The 11,025-nt window shown below is 36.5% G+C and overlaps 2 protein-coding genes across 2 annotated transcripts; one reads left to right on the top strand and one right to left on the bottom strand.

Annotated features, from left to right (window-relative positions):
• Positions 1–212: 212 nt before the first annotated feature.
• Positions 213–2,696, bottom strand: LOC139137313 (uncharacterized protein DDB_G0286447-like). Its single transcript, XM_070705340.1, has 2 exons — positions 2,579–2,696; positions 213–1,329 (listed from the first exon to the last, which is right to left on the bottom strand). Exons 1-2 carry the CDS (start codon positions 2,673–2,675, stop codon positions 335–337), a joined length of 1,092 nt encoding a protein of 363 aa, XP_070561441.1. The 5' UTR covers positions 2,676–2,696; the 3' UTR covers positions 213–334.
• Positions 2,697–3,058: 362 nt separating this feature from the next.
• On the top strand, positions 3,059–10,946 carry LOC139137314 (U3 small nucleolar RNA-associated protein NOL7-like). Its single transcript, XM_070705341.1, has 7 exons — positions 3,059–3,183; positions 4,599–5,041; positions 5,473–5,595; positions 8,352–8,480; positions 8,679–8,926; positions 9,388–9,456; positions 10,016–10,946. The coding sequence occupies exons 2-7, from the start codon at positions 4,629–4,631 to the stop codon at positions 10,078–10,080; spliced, it is 1,047 nt and encodes a 348-aa protein (XP_070561442.1). The 5' UTR covers positions 3,059–3,183; positions 4,599–4,628; the 3' UTR covers positions 10,081–10,946.
• Positions 10,947–11,025: the final 79 nt, after the last annotated feature.

The following is an 11,025-nucleotide window of genomic DNA, read 5'->3' as shown; positions in this document are numbered from 1 at the left end:
CAGACACCATATTTGATTAAGATCTCTTTCAATCTTTATTTTTTGCCAACTATCAAGAAACTTAATTTAAAATGAACTTTTATGTTATTAAACATGGTTTTATAATACTTTTAATACATCGAAACAAGTAAAGTTTAACATTCTTTATAACTTTAATTTTCCTTTTCCATCCAGAAAAGTATTTAAAAAGACATTTATGTTTGTAAAGATTCATTGATTTGATTGTTTTGAATATGATTGTTTAATTAAATTTATCTTCTAAACTTTCTGAATTAATTTTACAATCAAATATTTCTTCAGGTATGTCATAATATTTTTCAATTAAATTTTATATCTACAATTTCTCAATTAATCTTTCCATTAAATTCTTGTTGTCTTCATGCATTTGTTTAATTAGAGAAAACATCTGATTATTATTATCACTGATGAATTCCTTGACCTCATCAATCATTCGGCGTTTCTTTCTCTTGGTTGGAGTTTCATCTGTAGCATCTACGCTTGTTCCACTGTTACCCTCTACAGCACTTCTTCTGTTGTTGTTGTTGTTGTTGTTGTTGCTGGTTTCTGGGTTGTTATCTTCAGATGCAGTAGTTCCCGCAGTGTATCGAGGAGTAACTGTCGGGTCGTTACCCATCACTCCAGCCATTGCGTCTTCGAAGGCAAAGTGCCTTCTTTCAGATCCTGTCTTTGAGCTGTATTGTACATGATTCCGATATGCCCTCTTTAAATGCTTCCACTTGTCCTGACATTTCTCCCAGGTCGTTGACATACCACATCTCTCTCTTACTTTGGTGCATATTTCGACCCAAACAGGTCTTTTCTTGTTTGCGTTGGTCAACTTTGCCCATTCTTCTTTTACAATATCAATGAGGCACTTTGTTCTTTCTTCAGTCCACTCCACTCTCAAGGAATCTTCTGGTGGGTCATCCAACACTGCTGATTCAAGCGTATCAGTAGTTGCTGTATTTGCCACTGTATTGATTCCTGCTGTATGATTTGATGCTGTTGTTGCAGATGATGATGATGATGATGATGATGTTGTTGTTGTTGTTGTTGTTGTTGTTGTTGTTGTTGTTGATGATGATGATGTAGTTGTTGCTGTCGATGTTGCTGAAGTTGATTGGAGTGGTTGTGGTTGTGGTGGTGGTGATGGTGATGGTGATGCTTGTGGAAGAGGAGGAGGAGGTGGTGGTGGTGGTAGTGACGGTGAGGATAAATCTGATGTGGATGGTGGAGGTACTACAGGTTTCTTGTTTAGTTTGATGCGAACTGGAGTTTCACTTACTGTGTCCGGCATCGTCTTCATGACTGAAAGAATTAAATCAGGGTCTAGAAAAAATAAAGCAAATCAGTAATTAGATTTTCTTGTACATTTAAGCAATCATACTGAACAGAAATGAAATTTGATATACATGGATGAAACTGATGGGCATGAACTCATGTTTGCTGATATGTTTGTTTCTCCAACTAGTTTGTCTTAATGTTTTATTATTTATCTTTATTCAAACCCCTAATAGTAATTTAATTTACAAAAAGATCTTTATGGGGTATAAAAAATCTAACCAACTTAATTTTTGCATCAAAATTTGCAAATACCTAGAAATGACAATAAATAAATAAAAGGGAGATAAAGAACAACAATCCTACTATGAATAGTTTTGTGAACTTGATGACAGGTCATAAATGATATAAATATACAAATCTCTTTGATCCAAAAAAATAAAAAAAGTTTGATGACAAGTGTGAAATGACGACTGACATAGCTCTCTGTTAACTTTTTAGGGCACCCTCAGTAAAAATTGTGAGTTGCGGCAGCAACGCTACACTCCATTCAAAATGTAGACGGTATCCACAGTATAGTGAGCGTGTCTAAACTGAATTTATATTTTGAGACAAAAGTCAGGGCTCTCCAAATACATAGACGGACCTTTGTGAAAAGAGACAGACTGAGTCGGTGGATGCGATTTAGACAATGAATTGCAAGAAAACTTGTTGAGCGAATATAGATTGTGAACAATTCATTGAAGTTCCTTGAGCGAAACCATTTTTTTCACAAGAAGCAAAACCTAGGAAAAAAAGTGCGTCAAGCCAATTTTTGATGTGTATAGCTTCCCTAATCATCTCATGTAAATTCGGCCACCTCATCAAAAAAAAAATAAATAAATAAATAGATAAATAAATAAAATGAAAAATAAATCAATCCAGCTCAAAGCAAACCTGCATTTGTAAAAAATTCTTTCGCATACTTTAAATTTTGTACAGAAATTATCGTTCAGCTCCTTTCGAAAATCTCACCAAGCTCTAAAACATGGATATTTACCAGCATTTATTGCAAAATTAAAAGTAAGAGTAATATTTACTATGTACTGGAACATTATAAATTTAACTTAAAAAAAAATTTTAACCAAAATATTTTATTAACCCTAAAAATACTTGCATAATAATATCCGACCGCGTACTAAGCTTATCAAATCAATGTTATCGTAATGTTCGACGACGTGAAAGTAGAAAAAAATCAATAAATTTTGAAAAAAAATAAATAAAACAAATGCACATCTTATATATCTGTAAAACTCACTTTCAGAAATTGTTGAATAGTCTTCTTCCCCAATAACAAATGAGATTTTTCGATTTTCATACTGCGCGGTAAAGTTTATGTCTCTGTCGTTCGCCATTGTCAATACTATGACCCCTGACCTTCCTAACTTTGCTCTACTGTCGTCCCAGGGCAGAGAAAGGCTTGCCCGGGGTTCTCTAATTCTGACGTCACGACATAATCGAACGGCGCTCGAGCAACTCCGGAGAAGCTCGGGCTTGCCCGGGCAGGATAATCGAAAGCACATTCGCAAGACCGCGGATGTTTCCGAACTTTGACCTTTGAACCGATAAAATTATTAAATCTCACTGGGTTCATTTTACTCTTTTGAGCAAAAAAATGTGTTCCTACGAAGGCAAAATGGCGACTGTAATTTAATCGTAATAATTTATCGCAACAAACGAAAGAAATAGGTACGTTTAGGCTATTTTTCAACTTCCGGACCGGAGGAAATATACAACTACCAAACGTACCGGGGTCACGTTGGAATTGTTTACACGTGTGCGTGCGTATCAAGGAGAAGCAATATGTTTTAACAACTGTGCTTCTTTCGTTGATACAGGATCAGATCACTGATACGGCAATCGGTAGGTTGTGGCAGATATTCACAGATCGATCACGCTTTCGAAGGGCTATTCGGCTAAGCTTCACTTTAATAACTTGACATCCGGACGCCGTTTGGCCAATTGCTACACGTACGGGTATGGGTGGCCTTGGTTGATAGACGTAAAAAATACCATTACTGCACCCACAGGTGCTTAAATCAACCAGTGATCGCGAAGCCTCCTGTAAACGTACTATTTATGTACGTTTACAGGATCACTGGTTGATTTAAGCACCTGTGACTGCACCCGTCAGAAAATTAACCCTCATAGTGATACTGTAGATATGTCAGTACCAAAACCACTACTTTTGATAAATAACCTACAAAATAATAGCCCCACAGCCCCAAAACTCGACTTTCAAACGGGTAGTAACACACGGAGTTAAGGAATTATTAGTCATAGCGAGAGTGTTAAAACATCAATAAATTTATGATTATGTGTACTGTTGGAAAAAATTTCATATTTCTATCATTAATGTATACTTACAAAAATACCTTACTGCACTCAAATCCTGAATGATGATCAGTATTTATGCAAAATTCTCACAGTTGTAGTACAGACCATGTTATCAATAAATTTATAATTATGAATATTTTTGATAAAAATTAATATTTCTGTCATCATTGTGTACTCAGAAAAGTACCCAACTAGAATCCTGAATGATTATCAGTATTTATGCCAAATTCACTAAGTAGCACAGACCGTAAGATGTATAGTCAATGTAGTTACAGCTGTAGCATTGCACAGTAACTTGGTGCGCGATTACAGTACTGCCTCAGCCGTCACTCAAAACAGTAAATAATAGCAAGGAGGCCGACTCAGACCATTCAAGCAGTGGACAGGCATTCAAGTAACTCACGTTTTCTTCACTGCTGCTTCTTAATTTCCAAAATTTCTACCCCATTGCGGTAGGTTAATACACATATGTCAGGCACTGAACCAACCTTGTTTTAGACCCTCGGCCATTCGACATGTAAAGCCTGGGCCATTGAGAAATGATGCGTTGTTGAGAATCCAGGCCATTTTCAACTCATTCACATCTTCAGGGCAAAATATCTAATTTGCATTTGTGTTAATAGATTTAAAATTCTGATGTCACACCTGCATGATGTCCGTGAGGACTGGGTTGAACATTAATATTAGCAATAACCCAATGACAATGGCCATTATAACCGCTGAATTGTGTAGCCAATTGGCACCCCAGACCTCCTGGCCTAGTGAATGCTATTGTTTAGTCCACCCTTCACCGACGTCATGCAAGTGTGACGTGCTAATTTTGAATCTGTTGATATTTATTAATGTTGGAGAAATTTTGGAAATCAGGAAGCAGCAGTGAAGAAAACGTGAATGTTTGATTCTCGGATTGTCTAAAACATGAAATTTTTAATTCTCTGCAGGACAAAAGGCATAATATTTACACCCTCAAGATGGTTAAAACAAGATCACAGCGCTCAAAGTCAACAATCAAAACACCATCTCCAGGACCATTACCAGCAAGGAAAGTGAAAAGATTAGCTGTTGTGTTATCTGACTGTCAGGATGTTGCCGTGGCAACAGCAGAGAATCAAAATATTTCTGCATCAGATGAAGTGGAAGAAAAGCATATTGAGGAAGATACTTTGAAAAAGACTCAAGAAGTAAAATCAGACGAAGAAGAAGAACTCTCTGAAGATGTGAAATCAAATGACAGTGACGATGATGACAAAATTAATGATGAAAAATTGGTTTTATGTATTGAGGAGACGGATCTTGATGAAAGTGATCACAATGATGTGATTAATTCTGATCAACAAAGAGAGGACAAGTCATCAGTTTCTGAAGAGATATTAAATAAATCTGAGTAAGTTGAAATCATAGATCATACATTACTTTACATTGGGGCAGGCATATGAATAACTATTCAACGTTAAATTCTCTTCATGACAAGACAGATCCGTGCTTCATTACTTGTATTTTAGGACAGTAGCACGATCATGAGGGACAGATATTTGGACTCTGAAATATTTACAATTCTTTTCTGATTTATCCTTTGTTGTGTGACATTTTAAAATCTCAGAGTAAAAAAGCTGCACTGTTTCAGTTGTTTTGAAAATCAAAAATTATATTTTTCACAATAGACTTAACACAGGGATGAAAACAATTTTGAATTTCAAATACAACTGTATCAGGAAATGTTAGATAATTTGTTTATCTAGTAGCAAAATTGGCATTGTGATTCCTTCATATTGAATGAATGATCGATTGATTTTTTCCCTGATAATATTTTTCCAGAATTGACTCCAGTGTAGCCGTGGAAAGCAATTCTGATGATGAAGCTCCGGAAGATGTATCATTTGATCAAAGTAGACAAAAAGCTTTGGATCAGATTTCTCAAGTCCTAGAGCAAGCAAAACAGTAAGTGTAGCAGTGTTAATTCGAGACAAAGTTTAGCCTAGTAATTGTTTAATCAATCACCAAAAAACACAACATTTTTACTTGCATGAAATGAATGAGAAGAAGATTGTGCACAGGAGAACGTATGCAATCAAGTTGAGATAAGTTTATAAAGTGTAAGGTGAAACATTACATTTGCCGGGCTTTAATGACATGGTGCGTATCATGGCACATTAACACCTAATGGATCCAAATACGATATTGGACAATGGTGAACCAGCAAGTCAATTACAAATTGGAGTCAGGGTTCGCGCTAACGTTCGCCACTGTCGCAAATTGCGAATAAATGTCCGATGTGGCGAAAAAAATTGCTACGCCTTCGCCACGCGTGGCGAAAGCTCGTGACGGGGTGCCGTGGTGGGATCATTGACCCAAGACGTGCGCGTTGTCTTCGAAAGTCACGTCAGTCCTGCGATCCCAGCCACACCGATTCCCGAACGACCAAGAATTTCGACATGCGGGTGTTCATCATTGTGATCGATCCAAAATATGTACTGGATTATTTATGTAGCCAACTATTCTAACAACTAGTCGTTTTTTAAATAAGTGTACGTTATTTTCTGCAATCCAAATTTTCCAGCATAAACGCTGCAAGCATCGTACGAAACATTTGACCACGTACGTCGCGTCAGGATGCAAGCATGAAGGGTATATTTGAGTTAACACGGCCAGCATAGCAGCACAACGTTTAACCAGCGTGCACCTTCGTTAATCACGACGGTTCAGTCACTTTTAACGTATCAAAATAATCCTTAGATTGGTGAGATTATCGAAATATTCAGTCATTCAAATATCTAGCCTTTTGAACAAAATAATTTGATGCTCTGTCGTACGTCGAGCGATGATCGACGGCGATTTCCTGAGCATGCAACTGACAAACTTGAACTTGAAGTGATGGCGTTGTAGTTTGACCAGAGCTAAAATGAGCATGCGCAAAAAAGTTTCAAGATCCCCAGTTTGTATACTCCGGTCCGTGTACGGGTTGGGTAGTTTCGAGACACCCAAACAATGCAAATACGTTACGAATGCACGGTACGATGCGGCTTGCGGGCAGCGACAAAATAGTTTATTGATTGTTCTCAGCTGGGAAAGAAACTAAGTTTAAAATAGCGTCTAATTTACAAAAAAAAAAGAAATAAGCAAACCACCGAGAAGAGAACAAAGACAGACGAACCACGGTCTAGACCATGGTTGAACAAATTACAGCAAGGTTTTTGTCTGTGCATGGAAGTATAAAATGTGAGACTGCAGATGAGTCGGTTGATCCTAGATTTGTCGTATTGACGATTTGCTCTTTTGATTTTTCACTGAGTTTGCGAATTTAATTAATTTTCAAAACCTTAATTCTCAAAACCTAAGCAATTTTTTCATACCAATAGTTTTCTTTGATACTTTATGGACAAGGCTAGCTTTGCATAGTCAGGCAATCACTGTAATTTTATCCAGATCACCAAATATTGGTATATACAGCAGTTTTTAAATCATGTAAAAAATAAAAAAGAGGAACAGTCATGGCCAATTATTAGACTTTGGTAATTTTTTTCATGACATGTTGAGCAATTTTTGTTCCAAGAACTCTCTTTGTTGTTTGTGTCATAATAAAAGTTAAAAATAAACAGAAATTTGTTTGTACCTGTCTATAAAGAGAGGGGTCAATTTATTCACCAGCACTCATGAAATATAGATCTGAACGGAGTTAAGACCAATTTTTGTTTAATACATATTTTTCAATTGAAGGACAGACAACTTTCACAAAGGACCTGGAGTTTTACTGCCCTCCTGGTCATTATTATCTGTAGCTATAAAATTAGCAGAAAACGTGCCCAGCAGTTTATCTGTCGAGGAATCCTTAAAGTGTATGTACAACAGCCCTGGCCCAACATGTGGATAATAAAGTATAAACGTTATTGAAAATAGGGTTTGTGCAATTTGTATGTGAAATTGATTTGTTTGGTGTAGCTAATAAACGTTGCTTATGGCTAAAAAATTGATCATTTTAGCCACAATAACAGACTGTGGCTACAATGAAAAAATTCCTAGCGCCAACACTTGGAGTATTAATTGATGAGCAAGGACTATTGCCAGTCATTGTATCAGGCATTACAAGATGTAAGTTTGTGTATCTTTATTAAAACAGAGGGGTCATCAGAACTCTGCAACTTTCTTGTTTACAAACAATGTATTTCATATGTAGATGCATCATGTCAACATAGCTGCAAAATTAAATTTTACAATGTAAATTATGTACATATGTTTTAACTTTCATCAATCACCTACATACCTTGGATATATTATGTGAGCTATTATGAGCTATCAGCAAATTAGCCATCAATGTTTTCTACTAAAGCCTAACTCTACTCTTCCATCATAAATATGGCAAGGCTTAGGAAGAAACCATGCCCACACTGAATTTGTCAAACCAAGGCAATCCTAGGGAGTCAATTTGTTTCAAAAGCTATGGAAGGGCTCCCTAAGACAGCTTTGTTGTTTACATTATGAAGATTTAGCTCAGTATTCTTCAGGTTCACTGTAAATACTGGCCAGTTGACTTGTGTAATAGTTTCTTCTGCACAAACAGTAACTGACATCAGTATATTTCACAACATTCAGCAGATCTGCTGTAATTACTTAATTTTCAGGAGAAGTGTTTTTGTTCTCTACCAGGTGTTAGGATTGTCAGCTATTGACATCAATGTTTCAACTTTTACTGTCCACAGGAAGAAAAATAAGCTGAAGGAAAAGAGGAAAGCACGAGATGAATTTTTCACACAGCAGAAAAAGAAGAAACGAGAGAATGTCAGGTTGTCGTCAGATTTCATCAAGGAAATCACACAGGAAGAAGAAATGTAAGCCAAGATATACTGTTATACAACCCACTAATTGTCAGAGTACCTCACCCTGTAATTAGGCATCGGTTTGCTGGACAATAGTATGTTTGAATGTAGTATTGAAAGAGCTGCGTACACGAGAGAAATTGATGTGATGCAGCAATCAGTACAATTATTTGAACCCTGGATTTGAACACTGTTTGTACATTTTTATAGGGCCAAGGAACAAGATGTTTGGACAAAGACAGAAGCAAAAGGAACACATGTTCATTTCCATGATGATGATGATGAAGATGACACTGTTGAGAAAGATGTTGATACCAGGGTGCAGGAGGAGACAGAGAAGTTAGGCGTCGAAGTGGTGACACTTCCAAAGTTAATTCAGAAACCGAACGCCAAGTCTCAGGCTGCTTTTGACTTCTTGAAAACACAGTTGTATGGATCAAGAATACAGAGACAGTCAGGTACATGTAATCTCTGATAGACAAAACATTTCTGATTGATATGAAATGGAACAAGTGTTGAAAAGACTGTGATAGCATTGTCAGTATGTGAGAATACGTGAGAAAGAGTCGAAGTGGTAAGCGCCTTGAAAGGGAAAGACTTAAAGTTTTGCTCAAACTTTCCTCAAGGAAATTTTCAACCATTCTCTTACCAAATCATGTATGAAAAAATAGGGGTCAGATACTAGAGAAACAAATTTACCGTTTACCGATATTTGAAATTCAAAATGGCAGCCATCTCTGTGTTAACTAAACTTTATGTGAAAAATTACAATGGTGTAAATTTTTCTTACTCCAAAAGGTATAAAATGAGCCCCCACAAGAGGTAGACCAGAAAAGTACTGTAAAAATATCACTCTTCAATGCATATTCTACTGTCAATGCTATTTGTTTTATTTATTCTTTTTTGAAATTTTTCTCAGTGAATGACTCGCGTGCCCAAGTGCAGAAGCAGAAAGGTATGCCTGCATTCAAGTTTTTAACAGGACGAGGTAAGTCCCGCTATTTGGTCATGTATTACTTTACTGTCTTTCTACCAGTTCTTATCACTGTCAGTACACTGCATCAACTGCTGACAACACTCAACATAGAGACCGAAATACAAATAAATACCAGCTTCTTTTGTGCTCTGGTAAAATGAAATCACAGCGTAGTGAGTGCATATGTTTGCCCTGGCTGTAAAATTTATTAGAAAGAGGATAATGACATCAAAATCCCCCAGTATTGTAGTAATATGCCCTTTTGGTGTACAGCTCTTGTCGAAAGAACATTTTTCATAATTATTATTTTAGATATAACCAGCTTCCTCCGCAACAACTGCTCTTTGTTAATTGTTTTGGGGAAAAGACTGGGATAATCCCTAGTGTTCCTTGGATAGTTGCAGTTCTTAATTTCAACTTTTATTCCTGACAATGATTAGGTATTTAATACCTCTCAGATGCAATACTATCATTTCAACTTTACAAGTTGAAATTTAATAGAACTGCTCCATTCAACAACCATCATTCTGTCACAAAAGTCAGCAGGGTTTCTCATATTTTCCGTTTTTAGCACACGATAAGAAGAAGAAAACAAAATCCAAGAAACACAGAAGAACCTGGTCTTCTTTGACCTGAAGATAGCTGTTCAATTCTACCTTACAAAAGAATTGTCAATAAGCATTTGCCTGTCATCGCAGAATGCAGACTTGGAAGGAACAAGCTACAAACCACAAACTGAAGTATTTTGCCTATAAACAACAGTCAACTTATTCACTTTAACCTTTGACCCAGTCTCCCTTTGTGTCTGTCAAATATTTGTGATTGAAAAGGTGGAGACTTGGGAGTGCTTAAACCCTTTTACCCCCCATTTTCTTCTCTAGAGGTCCAGCTTTATCATAGAAAACAATAGGACTGGCTCAAACCACGGTGGTGAAAGGGTTTAAAGGTTTATGATTGCACCAAATCTGTTTGTAACAGGCTTGTGTGGATGGTTATAGTCCATGTTCATTTCCCTGTCCCTCAATTCATTGATCCATTAATTGTAAGCTTGTCTGATGTATCTTGACATCCCTGTACTGTACACAGCTATTAAGAGATGTTTTTACTCTTTGTAAAGGAAGGCCCCAAACAATTTTTGCTGGTCCTTGAGATTCAGCAAAAGTGATGCGAAGACACGGTTTTCTATTTTTTTTTTTTTTATTCCTAACAATGCTGGTTTGGCACTATTAATGCAACAGTTACTGTTTTTTATCACTGGCTGCATAATACTTCCTTTTTCTTTTTAACATTTTTTCGGACATGCAAACAGGGATATCAAGTATAGCTGCACTGATGAGTATGTAACAAAAAAGACATAACATGCAGGTTCTGTAATGACGCCCATGATGACCAGAAAAAAGCTTTTCTTTTTGGCCTAATCATATGCTATTTTTATGGTTTGAGAGAATTATTGGCGACACAATTTTAGCTTAAGATAGAATCAATAAAGACAGAACATCTTACATATACGTTGTCAATGTCAAGGAATGGACCAATACTTTTGTACCACTGTGGTTAAATATCTCCATTTTCATTACTTTT

The sequence above is a fragment of the Ptychodera flava genome, chromosome 7 (assembly GCF_041260155.1).
Source record: "Ptychodera flava strain L36383 chromosome 7, AS_Pfla_20210202, whole genome shotgun sequence".
In the NCBI taxonomy this organism is placed as follows: domain Eukaryota; kingdom Metazoa; phylum Hemichordata; class Enteropneusta; family Ptychoderidae; genus Ptychodera; species Ptychodera flava.
The sequence above is the reverse complement of the archived record's forward strand: the minus strand, read 5'-3'. Positions and strand labels throughout refer to the sequence as shown.

What these genes read in the sequence shown, in the direction of transcription:
- LOC139137313 (XM_070705340.1), bottom strand. Translation starts at nt 2,675, where the DNA reads ATGGCGAACGACAGAGACATAAACTTTACCGCGCAGTATGAAAATCGA. An exon ending in CTATTCAACAATTTCTGAAA is followed by an intron (nt 1,330 to 2,578) that starts GTGAGTTTTACA and finishes TATTTTTTCTAG; the next exon opens with ACCCTGATTTAATTCTTTCA.
- LOC139137314 (XM_070705341.1), top strand. Translation starts at nt 4,629, where the DNA reads ATGGTTAAAACAAGATCACAGCGCTCAAAGTCAACAATCAAAACACCA. An exon ending in GAGATATTAAATAAATCTGA is followed by an intron (nt 5,042 to 5,472) that starts GTAAGTTGAAAT and finishes ATATTTTTCCAG; the next exon opens with AATTGACTCCAGTGTAGCCG. An exon ending in CAAGTTTTTAACAGGACGAG is followed by an intron (nt 9,457 to 10,015) that starts GTAAGTCCCGCT and finishes TTCCGTTTTTAG; the next exon opens with CACACGATAAGAAGAAGAAA.